Raw genomic sequence first — 25,286 nt, 5'->3', positions numbered from 1 at the left:
TTTTGTTATATTCAGTATATGCTTTTCCTTTTTGCCCTCATTTTCACTCTGTCATTAAGACTGTTACAGTAGCAAGTGGGACCTAGATGAAGACCATTCTAAAGGTACACTGTTTATAGTTATTACTCCTGATTTAATTTGTGTGGTGTGTGATATTTAAATTGGGCTTCCCTGGTGGCTCAGATAGTTAAGAATCTGACTGCAATGCAGGAGACCCAGGATCAATCCCTGGGTGGTGGTGGTTGTTTAAACCAACATTAAAATCTCCTAATAGTGACAGTAGAGGTTAGTATTTGAGAGCTTTCTTTCAAGCTTTATATTTACATGTCTTCTACCCAAACAAGCAAAGGAGAATACCCTTTTCTACTCTGTTGTTCAAAATTAGTTCTTAGATCTTAGGGGGTGTTCCGTCATCCTAAAAATCTTAACCAATTTCCCTTCAAATTATTCTGACTTAGGGAATGATCAGATCAGATCAGTCACTCAGTCATGTCCGACTCTTTGCGACCCCATGAATCGCAGCATGCCAGGCCTCCCTGTCCGTCACCAACTCCCCGAGTTCACTCAGACTCACGTCCATAGAGTCAGTGATGCCATCCAGCCATCTCATCCTCTGTCATCCCCTTTTCCTCTTGCCCCCAATCCCTCCCAGCATCAGAGTCTTTTCCAATGAGTCAACTCTCTTCGCATGAGGTGGCCAAAGTACTGGAGTTTCAGCTTGAGCATCATTCCTTCCAAAGAAATCCCAGGGCTGATCTCCTTCAGAATGGACTGGTTGGATCTCCTTGCAGTCCAAGGGACTCTCAAGAGTCTTCTCCAACACCACAGTTCAAAAACATCAATTCTTCAGTGCTCAGCCTTCTTCACAGTCCAACTCTCACATCCATACATGACCACAGGAAAAACCATAGCCTTGACTAGACGAACCTTTGTTGGCAAAGTAATGTCTCTGCTTTTGAATATGCTATCTAGGTTGGTCATAACTTTCCTTCCAAGGAGTAAGCGTCTTTTAATTTCATGGCTGCAGTCACCATCTGCAGGGATTTTGGAGCCCAGAAAAATAAAGCCTGACACTGGTTCCACTGTTTCCCCATCTATTTCCCATAAAGTGATAGGACTGGATGCCATGATCTTCATTTGGTGAATGTTGAGCCTTAAGCCAACTTTTTCATTCTCCTCGTAAACCTTCATCAAGAGGCTTTTTAGTTCCTCTTCACTTTCTGCCATAAGGGTGGTGTCATCTGCATATCTGAGGTTATTGATATTTCTCCTAGCAATCTTGATTCCAGCTTGTGTTTCTTCCAGTCCAGCGTTTCTCATGATGTACTCTGCATGTAAGTTAAATAAACAGGGTGACAATATACAGCCTTGACGTACTCCTTTTCCTATTTGGAACCAGTCTGTTGTTCCATGTCCAGTTCTAACTGTTGCTTCCTGACCTGCATATAGGTTTCTCAAGAGGCAGGTCAGGTGGTCTGGTATTCCCATCTCTTGAAGAATTTTCCACAGTTTATTGTGGTCCACACAGTCAAAGGCTTTGGCATAGTCAAGAAAGCAGAGATAGATGTTTTTCTGGAACTCTCTTGCTTTTTCCATGATTCAGCTGATGCTGGCAATTTGATCTCTGGTTCCTCTGCCTTTTCTAAAACCAGCTTGAACATCAGGAAGTTCACAGTTCACATATTGCTGAAGCCTGGTTTGGAGAATTTTGAGCATTACTTTACTAGTGTGTGAGATGAGTGCAATTGTGCCGTAGTTTGAGCATTCTTTGGTATTGCCTTTCTTTGGGATTGGAATGAAAACTGACCTTTTTCAGTCCTGTGAGTTTTCCAAATTTGCTGGCATATTGAGTGCAGCATTTTCACAGAAGCATCTTTCAGGATTTGGAATAACTCAACTGGAATTCTATCACCTCCACTAGCTTTGTTCGTAGTGATGCTTTCTAAGGCCCACTTGACTTCACATTCCAGAATGTCTGGCTCTAGGTGAGTGATCACACCATCGTGATTATCTGGGTCATGAAGATCTTTTTTGTACAGTTCTTCTGTGTATTCTTGCCATGATAGATAAACCTAATTTGGCTTCTGACAAACCATACCTTAACTCTTTTGGTAAGTTACTTTTTTGAAGGTTGAAATGATATCTTAGACACTGGGCTATGAAGTAAATAATAAAGAAGAGGAGGTTACCTCATCAACTTGCCTTCCCACTAACTTTGCTTTCATTTTTTTAGGATCAGGGCAAAGGCAAGCTATCAAAATAGTATCTAGAATTTTGGCATCTCTCCAACAGATATATCTCATTCTTTTGTAAGTTTTTCAAAGTCTCAAAACGACTTCATTGTCCTATTTGAATTGGAAGATGTCACTGCTGAAAGTTCTATTTGTGGATTAGGGGTGCAAATCCTTGTTGAACTTCAAAATGTTTGTTTTGAAGTTGAAAATCTATTCAAATCATCTCAAGCCCTGTACCTATAGGTCATCTCTCTGTGTAGTGGTGTAGAAGCAAACTATGAAAATTTTGGAATGATAACTTTAAAGGATAATGTCACATTTCTACAAATTTTTGATTACAGGTTTGTGACCAGAGTCTTTTGTCTATGATTCACATTGTTCCATCACAAGGAATCATTCCACTGGGGGGACTAACTGTTCTCAATATCTCCTGTACTCCTACCGTTAAAGAAAAATTTGACATAAGAACAAAGGTATGTTTATGCATATGTGTTCTCACTTCTTATATATGTCTCTATGGATTTGTTTGGTTATGATATTTATAATAGTAGGTATAATGCTATAAAATGTTGTGTACTTGTTCATTCTTAGAAAGCTTGTTTTAATGGTTTCTTCTAATGGGGATGGGTTTTAATATTATGATACTAAAGAGTAGTTTAAAGCATTTCCTTTGTTTTTCTATTCTAAATTTCTAAATGAGTTAGCTCTAAAGAAGTGCAGTTTGTAAAGATCTTTGGCCCATTTTTTGATTGGGTCGTTTATTTTTCTGGAGTTGAGCTGTAGGAGTTGCTTGTATATTTTTGAGATTAGTTGTTTGTCGTTTGCTTCATTTGCTATTATTTTCTCCCATTCTGAAGGCTGTCTTTTCACCTTGCTAATAGTTTCCTTTGATGTGCAGAAGCTTTTAAGGTTAATTAGGTCCCATTTGTTTATTTTTGCTTTTATTTCCAATATTCTGGGAGGTGGGTCATAGAGGATCCTGCTGTGATGTATGTCGGAGAGTGTTTTGCCTATGTTCTCCTCTAGGAGTTTTATAGTTTCTGGTCTTACGTTTAGATCTTTAATCCATTTTGAGTTTATTTTTGTGTATGGTGTTAGAAAGTGGTCTAGTTTCATTCTTTTACAAGTGGTTGACCAGATTTCCCAGCACCACTTGTTAAAGAGATTGTCTTTAATCCATTGTATATTCTTTCCTCCTTTGTCAAAGATAAGGTGTCCATATGTGAGTGGATTTATCTCTGGGCTTTCTATTTTATTCCATTGAAGTAAGCCAGAAGGAAAAACATAAATACAGTATACTAACGCATATATATGGAATTTAAAGATGGTAACAATAACCCGGTGTACGAGACAGCAAAAGAGAAACTGATGTATAGAACAGTCTTATGGACTCTGTGGGAGAGGGAGAGGGTGGGAAGATTTGGGAGAATGGCATTGAAACATGTAAAATATCATGTAAGAAACGAGTTGCCAGTCCAGGTTCGATGCACGATACTGGATGCTTGGGGCTAGTGCACTGGGACGACCCAGAGGGATGGTATGGGGAGGGAGAAGGGAGGAGGGTTCAGGATGGGGAACACATGTATACCTGTGATGGATTCATTTTGATATTTGGCAAAACTAATACAATTATGTAAAGTTTAAAAATAAAAGAAAAGAAAAAAAAAAGAAAAGAAAAAAAAATAAATATAAAAAAAAAATAAAGAAGTGCAGTTTGTAAAGATCTAAAAAATAAGCAACCTTATCTATACCATCTGTTGTGAAAATGGTTAGCAGAACTTGACAAGAGGATTTGTAGAAAATATTTTTGATGAAAGTTGCTAATGGAAGTTTGTACTAAGTTGAAATGGATACCTTTCATCAATTCCAGGCCTTTTTCACATGAACTTGGAATATTTGACATCTCTAACTTGTGACAAGCCCTCACTAGTCACAAAGCAAAGGATTGTTTTCTCCATGGTATTAAAAAATAACTAAGGAAAAAATAATCAATTTTGGGTGTTAATTCTAAATAGCTTTAATAACTATAGGAATTAGAGATAAATTATATATGAATTTCTTAGTATTTTATGTTCATGGAATTATGTGAATAAAAAGATACTACCTTGATTTTAAGGATTTCTCTAAGAGTTCATTAAACAGGAAAAAAAAAAACATGTAAGATGAGTCTGTAATAAATTTTATTTATTAAATAAACTCATGGAATACTCTTCAATTTGATGATCAACTGTGTACATTAACCCACATTAAAAAAATAGCATGTATGCTATCATCAGATCAAAATGAATAGCTTAAGATGTATCCCCCATTTTATCCTTCAATTTCTCATAACTGTTAGTTCTTAAATAACATGTAGCTTAATATAATAAATATCAATTTGCTTGGCCCTGAAATAAATAACCTAATAATTATATCCTACCTTTATAAAGAATTATACACTGAAATATGTTTATAAATTACATATTATGATATATGGTCTGATATTTGGACAGAATTTTTTATATGTTTATATGTTTATGGAAAAAGTAAAAAATATAGCCACTAAAATATAGGTTTTACTGAGAGATTAACTGGCACTGTATTTCAAAGAACTATACTGCTTTTACAAAGTTTATCTTTTTAGCATTATAATATAATGAGATTCATTTATTCATCTATTCCCTGGGTATTTATTGGGCATACATTATGTGTTAGGCTCTTCTGTACATGCTAGGAATGTAAAATTGAACAAGATAACTAGAGTCCTTGTTCTCTGAGAGTGTACAATCTGATGGAGGATGCAAACAACTCAAAATTAAAAGATAGTATGCTAAGTATAATGATGGAGAAATGCAGTAGGCTAAGGGAGTATACAGGAGAGGTTTGCCATCCAGGCTTAACACGGTCAGAGGCAGTTTCCGAGGGGAAGATGCATCTAAAAGGCACCAAAGTTAAAAGTCACCCAGAGGAAAGGGATAGTAGTGGGGTGAAGGAGGAGAAGAAGAAAAAGTACTTGAGGAACCATGATCAGATATAGGAAAGAGTGAGCTACGAGGCAGATATGAAAAAACTTAGTTTAACATGGCTTTATAGATTGAATGATAGTGAAGAAAGATATAAATATTTAGAGACCTGTATAAATTTTAGGTCATACAGGTCCTTATCAACAACTTAGGAACTCAAAATTTTGTTTTAAGAACTATGAGTCTTTAAGCATGGAGAGTTTCACAATGAGATTTGCATTTTTCAGATATCACTTGGGTTTAGAGTAGCGTTAAACTGGGACTAGTGCAGTTATTAGTCTGGTAGTGATGTCCAGGAAGGAGAAGATTGTGTTCTTTGTTAGGAGACAGGATTCTAGACAAATTCTGTCAAATTTAAGAGATGAACATTTAGGGTTTGATGATTGGAAGGGGTCACATATAAGTAAAATAAGTAAGTCAAGAGTTAAACAGATGAACTACATTCAATGAGAAAGAGATTAGAGGATGAGTAGCAGATTTTAGAGGGAAATCATGAGTTTGAAGCACCTTTTGCATCCCTATGTAGAGATGTCTAATATGTCCAATAAAGAGGCCATTGCTTATGCATATTGGTCTGAAGGCTAAGGATTAATCTTAGAGATGATAGAGATTATTTCTGTTACCCATATAAAGACCAAGAATGAGTGTAAGTGGGCTGAATATATTGATGAGAAGTTAAAATGATAAACTTTGTAAGAAGTTAAATAAAAAAAGAAATAGAGACAGGTAAATTGGGGCTGATCTGGAAAGAAATCACATATCACAGACTTAGATGTCCCTGTGACATGTGACATCCTAGAATTCATGTCTCTGAAAATGGGCAAGAAAACAGGGATGATAGACGGTTGTGAGAAATAGAGGCATAGATGAGTGTATGATTTCTGGGGCTATGAATTTGTGAGGAGTTAGATCGGTTAGATGAAGTCTTGGGAGACAGAAAGGTCAAACGAGCAATGAGTGAGGGTAGTGAATGTGTTATGGTAGCCCGGAATTTTTCATGACCCGCGAATGTAGAGGTTAGTAAAAGGGAGCCATGGGGGTTGAGACTTACATGCAGCATTCATCAGTGAAGCACATACTGATTTGTAATTACTTCTGAAGCATTGGCTTATGCTGCTTATGATTTTAGTCACGTATTTTGTTTATGTACTATATATTCTATAAATAAAATATAGAAATCATGAAGTATTATGAAGTAAGCAGTTCAGTTAATAAGACTGTCTAGATGGCACTCTGAAACAATGGTATTTTATGGTTTGTGTATAAACAATGTTACTGATTCTGTTGAAAGAGTGAAAAACATCCATGACTCTTTCTTAATTATAGTATACATTTAGATTTAAATTTTGAAGTTGACTGCTACCAATCTCATGTAGGTAGGGCTTTCAAGGAATGATATTTTCATGCTTCTGAGATTTTGATTAGACAATTATGTGTTCATGTAATCTTCAGGCTTTGTTTTTTAGGAGTTATACACCTAAATTCTTATTTCACTATCTTAATTTTCTTGAAAGAGATTGTTCAGGCAGTTCTTGGTCCACGGTTAGCCACTGCTACTTTCAACTTTTGTGACCTCAAGCCTCAGTTTTCCTCACTTGGAAATTAGGGTATTAAGAAAATACTGAAGATTTAAAAAAAGATAATGTATTTAGCAGTGTGCTTGGCCTGTATACTCAGCAATTTTTAGCTGCTCTCATTAGAATTATGGTTGTTTCGGATGTTAGTATTTTTCTATGGAAAGAAGCATGTTGTACTTAGTTTCTTGTTTTAATTTTGAATATCCTGTTGAAATTAGGTCAATACAAAAGGCTTACATGGAGTTTGAGGCAGTAATATCAAGGCAAATGGGTAGAACTCTTCAATCAAATTCACAAGCTGTCACTTAGTCCCATTTGTGGTGGAAGTTTTTAAGAGTTGAAAATTCACTTCTCTTAATTTCAATTCCATATCACAAGAAATGATGACAACTGCCAGAATAAATCTTATGACATTTATAGTATGTTATGATTATTTAAATCCTAAAATGTTATATAAATGTCAGGTAATATTTTACCTGAGAAGTATATGAGTATATTTTAGTATGGTTTCTGCAGAATTTTATGTTTCTCCTAAATAGGTTGCTATTCGCTGTGCAAAAGACATAGACCTTAGGATTGGTGGATCTGTTGAGGTTGCTGATATTGAAATCCATCCGGTAAGTATGTTACCTTTTTGTAGAATCAGTGTATGAGTGTAGTGATTTTTATTAATGTGTCCCTAGTCAGCCCATGTAGGTTAAAAAATTTTTATTATATAGTAATGTGATATAGAAATTAATATATGTAATATAAATGTAAGTAATGAAGCAGAGTATTGAACAGATTAAATGAAGGTTTAAGAATTCACCACTGATTTTAAGTATCAGAACAGTACCACAACCATTAAATTATCTGTAGACTTCATCTTGATCCTACCCCTCTTAAGAGATAACTACTTTCCTGAATTTTGTCATTATTATCTCTTTATTTTTTCTAATTGGGTTGCCACATATGTATGAATTCCTTAACTGTTTATTATTTAGTTTAGTTTATTGGTTTCTCAGCTTTATAACAAAGATATATTATCTTTGGTGCGTTACTTTTAATTGAATGTTATGTTTTTAAACTTCATCTTGATTATGTGTAGCTGTATGTTATTCATTATCCCTGCTGCTTAATAATCCATTATGTAGACATACTGTAATTTGTAGACTCATTTCATTGTGCATTCAGTTAGTGTATCTGTTTTTTTTTTTTTATATTACCAATACTATAGCTATGAACTTTCCTCACAGCTCAGTCGATAAAGAATGTGTCTGCAATGCAGGAGACCCAGGTTCGATTCCTGGGTTGGGAAAACCCCCTGGAGAAGGAAATGCTAACCCACTCCAGTATTCTTGCCTAGAAAATTCCATGGGGCGAGGAGCCTGGCATGCTACAGTCCATGGGGTCACAAGAATTGGACACAACTTAGTGACTAAATCACCACCACCACCATAGCTATGAACATTCATGTACATATCTTTAATGTACTTATGTAAGAGTTTCCCTAGAGGTAGAGTTGCTGAGATTATATATATTTGACTTCACAAGATAATTTCCATGTTTTTGCTCAAGTTTCCATTGTTCCATGTTCCATTGCTCCATAATTTCTTTGTAAGACTTAATATTTGCCAGTCTATTGAGTGTAAAATGGTACCTCACTGTGGTCTTTATTTGCATTTTTAAATATTTATTTATTTTAAAATTTTTGGTTGCTCTGGGTCTTTGTTGCTTTGTGCAGGCTTTCTCTAGTTGCTGCAAATGGGGGGCTGCTCTAGTTATGGCGCTTGGGCTTCTCTTGTTGTGAAGCATGGGCTCTAGGGCATTCAGGCTTCAGTAGTTAAAGCTCATGGACTCAACAGCTGTGCCTCGGAGACTCAGTGGTTGTGACACATGGGCTTAGTTGCCCTGTGACAGTGGAATCTTCCCAGACCAGGGATCAGATTGAACCCCTGTCTCCTGCATTGACAGGTAGATTCTTATTCACTGTGCCACCAGAAAGTTCTGTATTTTCTGAACTATAATCAAATTAATTTTTGAACTATTGTTCTGTACCCTGATAAAATTTTGTTCTACAATTGGTAGAGTGCACATGCATGCTATTTTTCTTTCAGGCAAGGCCTTCAGATCTGTTCTTATCTATCCAAAGAAACTTTCCCTTATCCTTTAAAAAGCCCATATGTCCCTCCTTTGTGACATTTATGTTACAGACATCTTAAATTCTGGGAACATGTCCATTGTAGCCATAGTCATATTATTTGCAGTGTGCAGTGTGCTTATTTGCCCTTTTGTTTTTCTCTCCCCCATGACCGGTACAATTCAGGTTCTGAACTGCTGGTTGTCTCAGGTAGGGCCTTACCACCAGTCTGCACTTGAACAACATCACCACAGTTTTAGGCTTTAAGTTACGATTTTCTAAACTTTCTTTTATTCAGCGTTGAATGCATGGTAAGTCCAGACAGACCAACAGATACTAAGCTAGCTTGGCTATGATAATGGTGATTTCTGGAGTATCCAGATTGCTTTTTTTCCCATTGCTATGGTGTCCTCCTTTGTACAACATTAGACAAATATGGAGACTTTTAGTACTATATTTCTTTGTGGCAGGCTTTGCATGTTATATTACAACTGAGTAATTCATAGGACTTTACATTAATGTATATTTATCAATATTCCCTAATTATTTTGAATTTTTAAACATTGCTGCCTAGTTACCATTTTAAAATAGTATTCTAGTGTTTTCAGACATTGTTAGCAATATATCTAATAATTATGAGGAGAAGGAAATGGCAACCCACTTCAGTATTCTTGCCTGGAGAATCCCATAGATGGAGGAGCTTGGCGGGCTATAGTCAATGGGGTCGCAAAGAGTCAGACACGACTGAGCAACTGGAGATAGACAGAGAATGTGTGTCTTAATAACAATTAGGAAATCTTATCCAAATGAGCCTATGGGAAAGACCAGAGTGGGATAAGAGGAATGGTTTGTTGCATATATGAGGCATCAAACTTTTGCTACCTGTTTTGGATTTTACAAATTTCACTTGTAGAACTGAGTTGATATTTTTTGTGCTAAGTTGTTTCAGTCATGTCCTACTCTTTGTGACCCTATGGACTGTAACCTGCCAGGCTCCTCTGTCCATGGGATTTCCCAGGCAAAAACACTGGAGTAGGCTGCCGTGCCTTCCTCCAGAGGATCTTCCTGACTCAGGGATTGAAACTGCATCTCTTACATCTCCCGCATTGGCAGACAGGTTCTTTACCACTAGCACCAACAACTGAAGCAAATAGTGGACAGTTGACTTTAATGCCATGTTTTTCTCAACATCAGGATACTGTTGTCTCTTTCTCTTTTAATGCTGTATATGATTCTTTTACTAGGAACTATAGGGTATCTATAGTTACTCCACCAGAAGAGGAATCCTACAGAGTTTTTTGGTATAGGCGCATGCCTGTCATATAAGTTAAAGTTAAGATACATTCAATTAGCATTCCTATATATTTAAGCTAGATGTCAGATAGATACAAGACAAAAATGAATGAGACATAAGATTCACTAGGAGACACAGATAAATATACAAATCAATGGATTTGTGATGTCATAATGTAAGTAAACATAAGGAACAGAAGTAGTCTTGAGCAGACTGTAATTAACTGGCTTATCCAGCTGGTGTTTGAAGGATGCATAGTATTTTATCAAGCAAGTGCAAGTTAGAGAAGGGTCTTCCTGACAGAAGAGATACCTCAATAAAGACACAGAGGGTAGAAGCGTCAGTAGGTTGGAAATGACAGGTATACAGCTTGCTGAAATATAGAGTGGTAGGGGTGAGAGTAGAGCTCGGTGAGGCTGGAACAGGAGGAGGGGGAAGGTCGTGGTGAGCTTTATGAGCCCTCCTAATGAACTTGACATTGTCCTGTAGGTGGAGGAGAATCATCACATTTTAAGACAAGAAGTCATGTGGTCAGATTTTCAATTAGTTTACTTGTGACTTAGTTGTGGAATGGAGAATTAGAGAAAGTCAAAATCTAGAAATGAAATGAAAAGTGACCAGTTGCTAACTTTATATAATTGCAATAAAGATAAGAGGTGAAAGAGGCAGAATGAATGGGACTTGATAACTGATTACATGCAGGAGAGAGGAAGAAGAAAAATATAATGAATTTATATAGAGTTCTCATTTAATTGCTAAATCATGTAGGATTCTTTTGCGACCCCATAGACTGTAGTCTGCTGGGCTCCTCTGTCCTTGGAATTTCCCAGGCTAGAATACTGGAATGGGTTGCCATTTCCTGCTCCAGGAGATCTTCCCAACCCAGGAATCAAACCTGTGTCTCCTGCATTGGTAGGTAGTTTCTTTACCACTGAGCCTCCTGGGAAGCCCAGTTTGTAGAGTGTGCCACCGTTAATAATGTCCTTGAAAAACATAAGAGCGTAATTTTTTATTGAGATATAATTGACATATAACATTATGTTAGTTTCAGGTGTACAATATGATTCAGTATTTGTATATATTGTGAAGTGTTCACCATGGTAAGTCTAGTTATCATCTGTCACCAAGCATAATCTTTTTTTTTTTCTAGTGATAAGGGCTTTTAAGATCTCGTGTCTTACAGTATAATTTTTAGTTTACATTGTCTTTATTAACTGTTACTCTGCCTTCTATTTATTATTTCTTTTTTTGTTTGTTTTTTAGAATAAATTTAACTTCATTGGCACCTACGTTGGTTCTACTCAGATTATGCCATTTTTTGTAAAAAACAAAGGTATAACACGTGCCAGAGTACAGTTTAATCTGAAAGATGCTGATGGTTTTTCACTGGATTTTAAAGGCAAATCAGGTACATATTTTATACCATGATGATATTACTATAAAAGTTAAAGAATTTTAAGTTGCTCAAAGAAATAACGTTGAGTACTGTGAAGGGCTGCTGCTGCTGCTGCTAAGTCACTTCAGTTGTGTCCAACTCTGTGTGACCCCAGCAGTTGTTCTCAATATTTTTAAAAGTGCATGTTTTTCTTATATCCTGTAACAAATCTTGGTTCTATTTTTATAAATATACCTGTATTAATATCAGAAGACTGGTAATACATGGCAATTAACTCTGCTTACTAATATATATAATAGGTTAAGTATGTTATATATAAGTATATACTATAAATGAAAATAAAATTATTAATTGCTAGTTTTAATTGCTTAAGAATTTTAGGTAAATATTTTAGAGAGCTCTCTCTGTGTGTTTAACTATATATTAGGTATCTTTATGTTAAAATTGTTTGAAAAAATACACTTATAAATATATTTCAATTGTTTACCTCAGGTGTTGTCAAACTAAGATCTACGGGCTAAATCTGGCCTGGCCCCTCTTTTTATAAATATACTTTTATTAGAACACAGGCATACTCATTTGTTTGTGTATTGTTTATGGATACTTTTATAATGGCAGAGTTGAATAGTTGTGACAGAAACCATATGGCTTGCAAAACTTAAAATATTTACTGTCTAAACCCTTACAGAAAACTGTTTGCCAACCATTGCTTTAGTCATTTTTTATTCAGCACATATTTATTGAATACCAATTATAGGTCAGATACTAGCTTATGAGTCTATAAAGACAAGACATTTTACTTTTTCTCCGAAAGTGAACAGTAAGTTTATCAGTCAAGGTCTTAGTAATAAATAAATGACTCACTTCAAGCATTTAACTGAAGATTATTTAATGAAGGAATTATGTATGGACCTGGGAACCAGGTTTAAAGGAACTGACAAGGATAGAAGCTGCTTCTACCTCTACCTCAAGGAGCAAGATGAGGCAAGATATCGGAGCCCTATGAGTGGTGAAACTGTAAAAGAGAGGCCATCTGATAAAAGCTGTTAATTATTAAAAAAAAAAAAAATCCTTGCTAGAATTGTAGGTGAGGTAGGGAAAATGTGAGGGCATAAATACCTCCTATCCTCTGATACCTTGCTGGCATCTCCCTGTGGTTGAACCAAATCAGAGGCAGAAGAGCAAGGAGCCTCAGTAAATCATTCTGTAGAGGTTAGGACAGAGGAGAGCAGAGAAAGATGGCTGTTGGATCTAAGTGACAAATGAATACCACCTATATAACACTAGGAGAAAGAGAAATGAAGTATTGGGTTATTACCATATAGTATGGTGGATGCTTCAAGACAAGTCAGTACATGGTGCTAAGTAACATATGTTAAGGGGAACTAGCTGAGAATCAGCACTAGGAAAAATTTCTTGGAGAAATTGATGCCTCATCTGGATTTTGAAGAATGAGGAGCAATACAGAGAAGGGGGCAGAAAAGCTGAGCACCGAAGAATTGATGCTTTTGAACTGTGGTGTTGGAGAAGACTCTTGAGAGTCCCTTGGACTGCAAGGAGATCCAACCAGTCCATTCTGAAGGAGATCAGTCCTGGGTGTTCTTTGGGAGGATTGATGCTAAAGCTGAAACTCCAGTACTTTGGCCACCTCATGCGAAGAGTTGACTCATTGGAAAAGACTCTGATGCTGGGAGGGATTGGGGGCAGGAGGAGAAGGGGACGACAGAGGATGAGATGGCTGGATGGCATCACTGACTCTATGGACGTGAGTCTGAGTGAACTCCGGGAGTTGGTGATGGACAGGGAGGCCTGGTGTGCTGCGATTCATGGAGTCGCAAAGAGTCAGACACGACTGAGCGACTGAACTGAAGTGAACTGAAAGGCGTAGATATGAGTCAATATGGCAAGTAGTTGGGAATATCTAGAGTATAGGAGTATAGGACTAGAGGGGCAAGTGAGACCCAGGTAACTAACATTCTTTTCTGGACATTTATTCTAGGGGTTGTTGTTGTTGTTTAGTCCCGAAGTTGTTTCCAACTCTTTTGTGACCCATGGACTATAGCTGGCCAGGCTCCTCTGTCCATGGGATTTCCCAGGCAAGAATACTAGAATGGGTTGCTCTTTACTTCTCCAGAGGATCTTCCTGACCCAGGGATCAAACCCACATATCCTGCATTGGCAGGCAGATTCTTTACCACTGAGCCACCAGGGAATCCATTCTAGAGGTTAGACAGTTTGGTTAAAGGATTGATACCTAGGCAATGGTGTGAGTTGGCTTGCCCTTCACTAATTTTCCTTTTGGACTGAAGTTGAAAATAGCTTGGGGGAAAACGTGGGTGTAGAAAGGGCAAAACCAGAGACAGGGAGATCAGTTAGGTGTGGTGGCCATACAGGTGAGAAATGATAAGAGCCTGAGCTCAGATTTTGATGTTGGGAAGGAAAGGAGGAGATTTCCAAAGATACTTAGAAATTCTCCAATGTGGTTATCAAGTGGACGTGTGTATTAGGGAAGAGGAAGAAATTTTGGATCATTCCCAGTTTTTGACTGTAAGAGACAGATGTCTGGATGAACAATTCATAGTTGATATATTGCGGGAGCATTAAAAAGCAAGAGACATTACTTTGCCAACAAAGGCAAAGTAATGTCCATATAGTCAATGCTTGTCCATATAGTCAAGGCTATGGTTTTTCTATTAGTCATGCATGGATGTGAGAGTTGGACTATAAAGAAAGCTGAGTGCCAAAGAATTGATGCTGTCAAACTGTGGTGTTGAGAAGACTCTTGAGAGTCCATTGGACTGCAGGGAGATCAAACTAGTCAATCCTAAAGGAGATCAGTCCTGAATATTCATTGGAAGGACTGATGCTGAAGCTGAAGCTCCAATAGTTTGGCCACCTGATGCGAAGAACTGACTCATTGGAAAAGACCCTGATGCTGGAAAAGATTGAAGACAGGAGGAGAGTGGAGAAGGCAATGGCACCCCACTCCAGTACTTTGCCTGGAAAATCCCATGGATGAAGGAGCCTGGTGGGCTGCAGTCCATGGGGTCGCTAAGAGTTGGACATGACTGAGCGACTTCACTTTCACTTTTCACTTTCATGTATTGGAGAAGGAAATGGCAACCCACTCCATTGTTCTTGCCTGGAGAATCCAAGGGATGGGGGAGCCTGGTGGCTGCCGTCTGTGGGGTCACACAGAGTCAGACATGACTGAAGTGACTTAACAGCAGGAGGAGAAGGGGACGACAGAGGATTAGATGGTTGTATGTTGTCACCGATTCAATGGGCATGAGTTTGAGCAAGCTCTGGGATTTAGTGATGGACAGGGAAGCCTGGCGTGCTGCAGTCCATGGGGTCTCAGAGTCAGACACGACCAAGCGACTGAATTGAATAACGTGGGAAATGGAATAGGTCTAGGTGAGCATGCTGTTTTTGCAGAGACTGTGAAATAGCTCAGGAATGATAACAGTAGACACTAGGAAATCTATATGAATTTTATATTCATTTTTGAAAAATTTGGATGTTGAAACTTTATTTGCCTTAACATTTTTGCTCTGATTGCTTCATATGGTTTCATGCACCTTGTTAATGGTTCACAGACTCTTCCTGTTTATTCTGTAGAGCTACTCAGCAAGGTGCGTTTCTTTCCACAGTTCTGCCTTAGCCCTAGCTCAAACTTCCCTTTTAGGCCACTGCATCTTCTTTTAAAGTGCTTTCCCAGCCTCCAAGCCTTTTTCCCTCACACCTATACCAGAGAGTGATCTCCTTCAAATAAAGATCTTATTCCATCTTAAAAGCTCTGTTGGTTTTCTATTTCCAGTAGCATTGGGTCTTACAGCAGACTGCTGACACAGTCTTAGGATGTACATAAGTTGATCTTGATAATTATTAATAATTTGCAATAAAGTTTATACTTAAAATGTCCAGAAAATACATTTTATTAATATGAGTATGTTAATACATAAACGTCCTTCTGTGACAAAAATTGCAGCTTGTATTAAAAAGAGCCTTGTACCTGTTTGTCTTCTTTACTGTGAGATCATGAGCTCAACGACTACAGTTCCAAATTTTGCTTTCTGCTAGAGATGTCTGATGTAACTCTCTGCACATTGTAGGCCCTCAGGAAGTATTTATTGATGCTATGTTGGATTATTGCATTTCACAGTCTATATGTTTATATATACTACAGATAATTTAAGAATATCTGTTTTATTATATTTTATATATTTGACATATATAGTCATTCTAGGTGGATATTTTTTGCTGTATAATATGTATTTTTTTCCCCACACCACAAATATGTTTGTGTTAATTAACACTTAATAGATTTTTTTGGTTCATTTGTCTAATGGTTTTTATATCATACATCAAGTTGAGTGAGATTTTACCTGGATGGATAAGGGTGGAATGAATTATTTAAGTTTATTTCCAGACAGGAATAATTGAAATTATCGTTCCTTGGATTAATCTGAAATCTTCAGGGAGAAAAAGGGATTTTAGAATTGTTTAGATGAAGATAGATGTTCCATTGTAGCTAACATTCAGTCTTTAAGAACTTATTTTAGAGGTTTATTTAAATGATTATAATTTTTTACCCTGAAGTTTGTGTTGCTTTTTGACAATTGTCTGTATTTTCACCCAATGCCTTTATTTTTCAAGTTATGCCATTACATTGAAATGTTTCCTTGTACAAAATTGTGTTTATCTTCTTTGTGAATTCTGTAAGGCATCAGAGGAGGTCTGGCTCTTCCTCTCTCCATTTTTGCTGGAGAGGGAGTCTCAATTCTCTCAGACCTGAGATTCAGTCAGTTATTTGACCTTGACCTTTACACCTTTTTATACTCATCTAAATAAGACTGTGATAACCTTCTTAAGTTTTGGAAATTTTTTAAATAGTTTTTTTTTTATTTTATTTTTAAACTTTACAATATTGTATTAGTTTTGCCAAATATCAAAATGAATCCACCACAGGTATACCTGTGTTCCCCATCCTGAACCCTCCTCCCTCCTCCCTCCCCATACCATCCCTCTGGGTTGTCCCAGTGCACCAGCCCCAAGCATCCAGTATCGTGCATCGAACCTGGACTGGCGACTCGTTTCATACATGATATTATACATGTTTCAGTGCCATTCTCCCAAATCTCCCCATCCTCTCCCTCTCCCACAGAGTCCATAAGACTGATCTATACATCAGTGCCTCTTTTGCTGTCTCGTATACAGGGTTATTGTTACCATCTTTAAATTCCATATATATGCGTTGGTATACTGTATTGGTGTTTTTCTTTCTGGCTTACTTCACTCTGTATAATAGGTTCCAGTTTCATCCATCTCATTAGAACTGATTCAAATGTATTCTTTTTAATGGCTGAGTAATACTCCATTGTGTATATGTACCCCAGCTTGCTTATCCATTCATCTGCTGATGGGCATCTAGGTTGCTTCCATGTCCTGGCTATTATAAACAGTGCTGCGATGAACATTGGGGTACACGTGTCTCTTTCCCTTCTGGTTTCCTCAGTGTGTATGCCCAGCAGTGGGATTGCTGGATCATAAGGCAGTTCTATTTCCAGTTTTTTAAGGAATCTCCACACTGTTCTCCATAGTGGCTGTACTAGTTTGCATTCCCACCAACAGTGTAAGAGAGTTCCCTTTTCTCCACACCCTCTCCAGCATTTATTGCTTGTAGACTTTTGGATCGCAGCCATTCTGACTGGTGTGAAATGGTACCTCATAGTGGTTTTGATTTGCATTTCTCTGATAATGAGTGATGTTGAGCATCTTTTCATGTATTTGTTAGCCATCTGTATGTCTTCTTTGGAGAAATGTCTATTAGTTCTTTGGCCCATTTTTTGATTGGGTCATTTATTTTTATGGAGTTGAGCTATAGGAGTTGCTTGTATATTTTTGAGATTAGTTGTTTGTCAGTTGCTTCATTTGCTATTATTTTCTCCCATTCTGAAGGCTGCCTTTTCACCTTGCTAATAGTTTCCTTAGTTGTGCAGAAGCTTTTAAGTTTAATTAGGTCCCATTTGTTTATTTTTGCTTTTATTTCCAATATTCTGGGAGGTGGGTCATAGAGGATCCTGCTGTGATGTGTGTCAGAGAGTGTTTTGCCTATGTTCTCCTCTAGGAGTTTTATAGTTTCTGGTCTTACGTTGAGATCTTTAATCCCAACACACAGGAGTGCCGCAATATGTAAGACAAATGCTAACAAGTATGAAAGGAGAAATTAACAATTACACAATAATAGTGGGAGACTTTAATACTCCACTCACACCTATGGATAGATCAACTAAACAGAAAATTAACAAAAAACCACAAACGTTAAACGATACAATAGACGAGTTAGACCTAATTGATATCTATAGGACATTTCATCCCAAAACAATGAATTTTACCTTTTTCTCAAGCGCACATGGAACCTTCTCCAGGATAGATCACATCCTGGGCCATAAATCTAGCCTTGGTAAATTCAAAAAAATAGAAATCATTCCAAGCATCTTTTCTGACCACAATGCAGTAAGATTAGATCTCAATTACAGGAGAAAAACTATTAAAAATTCCAGCATATGGAGGCTGAACAACACAGTGCTGAATAACCAACAAATCACAGAAGAAATCAAAAAAGAAATCAAAATTTGCATAGAAACTAATGAAAATGAAAACACAACAACCCAAAACCTGTGGGACACTTTAAAAGCAGTCCTAAGGGGAAAGTTCATAGCAATACAGGCATACCTCAAGAAACAAGAAAAAAGTCAAATAAAAAACCAATAAAATAGGTTTACCATCTCTTTTTGCTGATTGAATATATGTCCCACTCTTTGTGACTCCATGGACTGCAGCATACCAGGCTTCCCTGGCCATCACCATCTCCCAGAGTTTGCCCAAGTTTATGTCCATTGAATCAGTGATGCCATCCAACCATCTCATCCTCTGTCATCCCCTTCTCCTCCTGCCCTCAATCTTTCCCAGCATCAGGGTCTTTTCCAATGAGTCAGCTGTTCTCATCAGGTGGCTAAAGTATTGGAGCTTCAGCTTCAGCATCAGTCCTTCCAATGAGTATTCAGGGTTGATTTCCTTTAAGATTGACTGGTTGATCTCCTTGCACTCCAAGGGACTCTCAAGAGTCTTCTTCAGCACCACAGTTCGGAAGCATCAATTCTTTGGCACTCAGCCTTCTTTATGGTTCAGCTCTCACATCTGTACATGACTACTGGAAAGACCATAGCCTTGACTATATGGACCTTTGTTGGCAAAGTGATGTCTTTGCTTTTTAATACACTGTCTAGGTTTGCCGTAGTTTTCCTGCCAAGAAGCAGTCATCTAATTTCATGGCTGCAATCACCATATGCAGTGATTTTAGAGCCTAAGAAGAGGAAATCTGTCACTGCTTCTACCTTTTCCCCTTCTATTTGCTGTAAAGTGATGGAACCAGATGCTATGATCTTAGTTGTTTTGTTTTTTTTTTTAATATTGAGTTTTAAGTCATTGTTTTCACTCTCCTCTTTCACCCTTATCAAAAGAGTCTTTTGTTCCTCTTTGTTTTCTGCCATTAAAGTGGTATCATCTGCATATCTGAGGTTGTTGATTTTTCTCCCAGAAATCTTGATTCCAGCTTGTAACTCATCCAGCCTGGCATTTTGCATGATGTGTTCTGCATATATGTGATCTATTAAATAAACAGAATGGCAATAAACAGCCTTGTACTCCTTTCTCAATTTTGAACCAGTCAGTTGGTCCATATGAGGTTCTAACTGTTGAGATAGCTTAATGAAACAGCCTTATGCAGCCCTACACAGATGATTCAGCAACTACTTTTTAATTGTTATGAATGTTTTGCTGAGGTTTCTCAAAGTTTCATCTCCACATTTAGCAGTAATACCATAGATATTTATCTGGCATTTTTTAAAAGTGTCTTTTTTTCTGGTCTTACAGGGAAATTCACAGACCCTGCGTTTCCTAACATATTTTTCCTGGAGTTAGAGAAAGAGACATCTGTGGAGTGTGGCATAGCATTTTCTCCCAAAGAAGTAAGTTCAACATTCTATTACTCATATTACTGGAGACCAGTGGAGTTAAAATAACCCTAACTAAGAAGCTATCAAAAGTGGCTAAGCTCTTTTTGTAGTGGATCATTTTCTACTTGTGAGCATGCCTGCGTATATCCTGTTATTCAGTAAAATGGTTGCTAGTGGGGTCTGACTTCGTGCTTGCAGTGTATCTCAGGAGGTACAGAGGACACACCCAAGGATTCTCTATGGGTTTTTGGTCTCAATTATGCTTTCTGGAAAATTTAAGATATGACATGTTGTGAAGGAGAGCAAAGTTGAAGCTAACCCCCAAATCACTGATATTCGAGCAAGCATGTGCTTTGTGGTTATCTTTGAGTAGGGTGTGCCTGAGGCTGTTGGAACCATCACCTGAAAACACCAAAGACATGCAGTGAAGATTTAAGAGGGGTTGCTATGACACTGGTTATTGGGTAGCATTCCTTGATGTTTGGTGATTTAAAAACGTCAACAAAAATAACAAAGGAAGAAAATCAAAGGAAAAAAAAAAAAAAAACCTTTCCTAGAATGTGCCCATGAGGAAAGGATACCACTGGAAACATTTCAGGGACAATCTGTGATATGCTTTTTCTTTGAAGGCAATAGAAGTGCCAAAGAGAGAACTTCTTGCTACCATTATATGGAAAGGCATGTTGCCATATCCTTCCAAACAAGAATCAAACTGCTTATATGGCAATTACAGTACAAGACTCTTATGTCAAAACATTTTTTTATGTCCCAGCATAACTGGTATGATGCCTTGTACCCAACTGGTATAGATAGAATAAGTGAAAGGAATTAATAACACAATAAGAAGATATAGTGAATGCTAACAAAGTATATATTTAATGACACATTTCTAAGTAGTGTTACTAAACTATAGAGTTTACTGAAATTAAAATCTTATTTTTGAAGCAATAATAGCTGTTATTTAGCTTTCAGGAGGAAAAAGTTAAGAAACTTTAACGATACATTAAGATTTGAGAAAATGCTAAAGATTAATTTTGCTTTCTTAGTTGCAATATGTTAATTGGGATATATGCTGTGGGTGCACATATGGGTCACATGGAATTATACTGTCTACAGAGTTCACTATGATCTGTTCTATTTTTTATCAATATATTTTCTTATTAATGGATAATTGCTTTACAGAATTTTGTTTTCTGTCAAACCTCAACTTGTATCAGCCACCCCTCCCTTTTGAACCTCCCTCCTGTCTCCCGCCCCATCCCACCCCTCTAGATGGATACAGAGCCCCTGTTTGAGTTTCCTGAGCCATACAGCAAATTCCCATTGGCTATCTGTTTTACATATGGTAATGTAAGTTTCCATGTTACTCTTTCCACACATCTCACCCTCTCTTCCCCTTGCCCCATGTCCATAAGTCTATTCTATATGTCTGTTTCTCCATTGCTGCCCTGTAAATAAATTCTTCAGTACCATTTTTCTAGATTCTGTATATATATATTAGAATACGATATTTATCTTTCTCCTTCTGACTCACTTCACTCTGTATAATAGGTTCTAGGTTCATCCACCTCATCAGAACTGACTCAAATGCATTCCTTTTTATGGTTGAGTAATATTCCATTGTGTATATGTACCACAACTTCTTTCTCCATTCATTTTTTGATGGACATCTGGGTTGCTTCCATGTTCTAGCTATTGTAAATAGTGCTGCACTAAACAATGGGATACATGTGTCTCTTTCAATTTTGGTTTCCTCAGGGTATATTTCTAGGAGTGAAATTGCTGGGTCATATGGTAGTTTTATTCCTAGTTTTTTAAGGAATCTACATACAGTCTTCCATAGTAGCTGTATCAATTTACCTTCCCACCAACAGTGCAAGAGCATTCCCTTTTCTCCACATCCTCTCCAGTATTTATTGTTTGTAGACTTTTTGATGATGGCCATTCCGACTGATGTGAGGTGATATCTCATTGTAGTTTTGATTTGTATTTCTCTCATAATGAGCAGTGTTGAGCATCATTTCATATGTTTGTTAGCCAGCTGTATGTCTTCTTTGGAGAAATGTCTGTTTAGGTCTTTTTCCCACTTTTTAATTGGGTTGTTTATTTTTTTGGATTGAGTTGTGTGAGCTGCTTTTATATTTTGGAAATTAATGCTTTATCAGTTGTTTTATTTGCTGTTATTTTCTCCCATTCTGAGGGTTGTCTTTTCACCTTGCTTCTAGTTTCCTTTGCTGTGCAAAAGCTTTTAAGTTTAATCAGGTCCCACTTGTTTACTTTTGTTTTTATTTCCATTACTCTAGGAGGTGGGTCATAGAGGATCTTGCTTTAATTTATGTCGAGTGTTCTGCCTATGTTTTCCTCTAAGAGTTTTATAGTTTCTGTTCTTACATTTAGGTCTTTAATCCATTTTGAGTTTATCTTTGTGTAAGATGTTAGGAAGTGTTCTAATTTCATTCTTTTACATGTAGCTGTCCAGTTTTCTCATCACCATTTATTGAAGAGGCTTTCTTTGCTTCATTGTATATTCTTGCATCCTTTGTCAAAAATGAAGTACCCATAGGAGCATGGGTTTATTTCTGGCCTTTCTATCTTGTTCCATTGGTCTGTTTTTCTGTTTTTGTGCCAGTACCATAACGTCTTGATGACTTTAGCTTTGTAGTATAATCTGAAGTCAGGAAGGTTGATTCCACCAGCTCCATTCTTCTTTCTAAAGACTGCTTTGGCTATTTGGGGTCTTTTGTGTTTCCATATGAATTGTGAAATTTTTTTGCTCTAGTTCTGTGAAAAATGCCATTGGTAATTTTATAGGGGTCACATTGAATCTGTAGATTGCATTTGGTAGTATAGTCATTTTCACAATATTGATTCTTCCTATCCAGGAACATGGAATATCTCTCCATCTGTTTATGTCATCTTTGATTTCTTTCATCAGTGTCTTATACATTTCTGTGTACAGTTCTTTTGCCTCCTTAGGTAAGTTTATTCCTAGATATTTATTTATTTTTGTTGCAATGGTGAATGGGATTGATTCCTTAATTTCTCTTTCTGATTTTTCATTGTTAGTATATAGAAATGCAAGTGATTTCTGTGTATTGATTTTGTATCCTGAAACTTTGCTAATTTCACTGATTAGCTCAAGTAATTTTCTGATACTATCTTTAAGGTTTTCTGTGTACAGTATCATGTCATCTGCAAACAGTGAGAGCTTTGCTTCTTCTCTTCTGATCTGGATTCTTTTTATTTTTCTTTTCTGATTGCTATAGCTAGGACTTCCAGAACTATGTTGAATAGCAGGGGTGAAAGTGGACACCCTTGTCTTCTTTCTGATCTAAGGGAGAATGCTTTTAGTTTTTCACCATTGAGAGTAATCTTTGCTGTAGGCTTATCATATATGGCCTTTACTATGTTGAGATAGGTTCCTTCTATGCCCATTCTTTGAAGAGTTTTAATCGTAAATGGGTGCCAAATTTTGTCAAAGGCTTTTTCTGCATCTATTGAGATTATCATATGGTTTTTATCTTTCAGTTTGTTAATATGGTATATCACATTGATTGATTTGCATATATTGAAGAATCCTTGCATCCCTGGAATAAACCCAGCTTGATCATGGTATATGAGCTTTTTGATGTGTTCCTGAATTCTGATTGCTAAAATTTTGTTGAGGATTTTTGCATCTATGTTCATCAGTGATATTGACCTGTAGTTTTCTTGTGTTGTATTTGTCTGGTTTTGGTATCAGGGTGATGGTGGCTGCATAGAATGAGTTTGGAAGTGTTCCTTCCTCTGCAATTTTTTGGAAGAGTTTTAGAAGGATAGGTATTGCTGCTGCTGCTGCTAAGTCGCTTCAGTCATGTCCGACTCTGTGTGACCCCATAGATGGCAGCCCACCCTTCCTCTTCTCTAAATATTTAATAAAATTATCCCATGAAGCCATCTGGTCCTGAGCATTTGTTTTCTGGGAGATTTTTGATCACAGCTTCAATTTCAGTGCTTGTAATTGGGTTGTTCATAATTTCTATTTCTTCCTGGTTCAATCTTAGAAGATTGAACTTTTCTAAGAATCTGTCTGTTTCTTCCAGGTTGTCCATTTTATTGCCATATAGTTATTCATAATAGTCTCTTATAATCCTTTGTATTTCTGCATTGTCTGTTGTAACCTCTCCTTTTCCATTCTAATTTTGTTGATTTGATTCTTCTCTCTCTTTTTTTTTTTTCTTGATGAGTCTGGCTAAAGGTTTGTCAATTAATCTTCTCAAAGAACTAGCTTTTAGTTTTATTAATCTTTACTATTGTTTTTTTCATTTCTTTTTCATTTATTTCTGCTCCGATCATTATGATTTCTTTCCTTCTACTAATTCTGGGGTGTTTTTGTTCTTTTTCCAGTTGCTTTAGGTGTAAAGTTAGGTTGTCTATTCAATGATTTTCTTGTTTCTTAAAGTAGGATTGTATTGCTATAAAATTCCCTCTTAGAACTGCTTTTGCTGCATCCCATAGGTTTTGAATTGTCATGTTTTCATTATCATTTGTTTCTAGAAACTTTTTGATTTCCCTTTTGATTTCTTCAGTAACCTGTTATTTAGAAATGCATTGTTAATCTTCCTGTGTTTGTGTTTTTTCTTGTAATTGATATCTAGTCTCATAGCATTTTGGTCAGAGAAGATGCTTGATATGATTTCAGTTTTCTTAAATTTACTGAGGTTTGTTTTGTGACCCAAGATGTGGTCTATACTGGAGAATGTTCCATGTGCACTTGAGAAGGTGTATTCTTCTGCATTTGGATGGAAGGTCCTGAAGATTTCAAGGAGATCCATCTCATCTAATGTATCATTTAAGACTTGTGTTTCCTTATTAATTTTTTGTTTTGTTGATCTGTCCATTGGTGTGAGTGGGGTGTTAAAGTCTCCTGCTATTATTGTGTTACTGTCAATTTCTCCTTTTATGTCTTTTAGTGTTTGTCTTATGTATTGAGGTGCTCCTATGTTGGTTACATAGATATTTACAATTGTTATGTCTTCCTCTTGGATTGATCCCTTGACTATTATGTAGTGTCCTTCCTTATCTCTTGTAATCTTCTTTATTTTAAGGTCTATTTTGTCTGATATGAGGATTGCTCCTCCAGCTTTCTTTTGCTTCCCATTTACATGGAATATATTTTTCCATCCTCTCACTTTCAGTCTATATGTGTCTTTAGGTCTGAAGTGGGTTTCTTGTAGACAGCATGTATATGGGTCTTATTTTTATATCCATTCAGCCAGTCTGTGTCTTTAGGTTGAAGCATTTAATCTGATTACATTCAAAGTAAGTATTGATATATATGTTCCCATTGCCATTTTCTTAATTGTTTTTGGTTAATTATGTGGATCTTTTCCTTCTCTTCTATTTCTTGACCATCAGTTCAGTTCAGTCGCTCAGTAGTGCCTGATTTTGTGACCCCATGGGGTGCAGCACGCCAGGCTTCCCTGACCATCACCAACTCCCGGAGTTTACTCAAACTCATGTCCATTGAGACAGCAATGCCATTTAATCATTTCATCCTCTGTCATCCCCTTCTCCCACCTTCACTCTTTCCCAGTATCAGGGTTTTTTCAAATGAGTCAGTTCTTCACATCAGGTGGCGAAAGAATTGGAGTTTCAGCTTCA

The 25,286-nt window shown here is 37.0% G+C and overlaps 1 protein-coding gene across 4 annotated transcripts in view; it reads left to right on the top strand.

Annotated features, from left to right (window-relative positions):
- CFAP47 (cilia and flagella associated protein 47) overlaps positions 1-25,286 on the top strand; it is a 485,875-nt gene that overhangs the window by 57,593 nt on the left and 402,996 nt on the right. For all 4 annotated transcript variants that reach the window (XM_061410459.1, XM_061410458.1, XM_061410460.1 and 1 more), the window contains 4 exons: positions 2,576-2,707; positions 7,353-7,430; positions 11,490-11,634; positions 19,561-19,655. In XM_061410459.1, the coding sequence (XP_061266443.1) occupies positions 2,576-2,707; positions 7,353-7,430; positions 11,490-11,634; positions 19,561-19,655 (450 nt within the window). The remainder of the gene's footprint in view (positions 1-2,575; positions 2,708-7,352; positions 7,431-11,489; positions 11,635-19,560; positions 19,656-25,286) is intronic.

Source organism: Bos javanicus, chromosome X, assembly GCF_032452875.1.
Source record: "Bos javanicus breed banteng chromosome X, ARS-OSU_banteng_1.0, whole genome shotgun sequence".
NCBI classification, from domain to species: domain Eukaryota; kingdom Metazoa; phylum Chordata; class Mammalia; order Artiodactyla; family Bovidae; genus Bos; species Bos javanicus.
The sequence above is the reverse complement of the archived record's forward strand: the minus strand, read 5'-3'. Positions and strand labels throughout refer to the sequence as shown.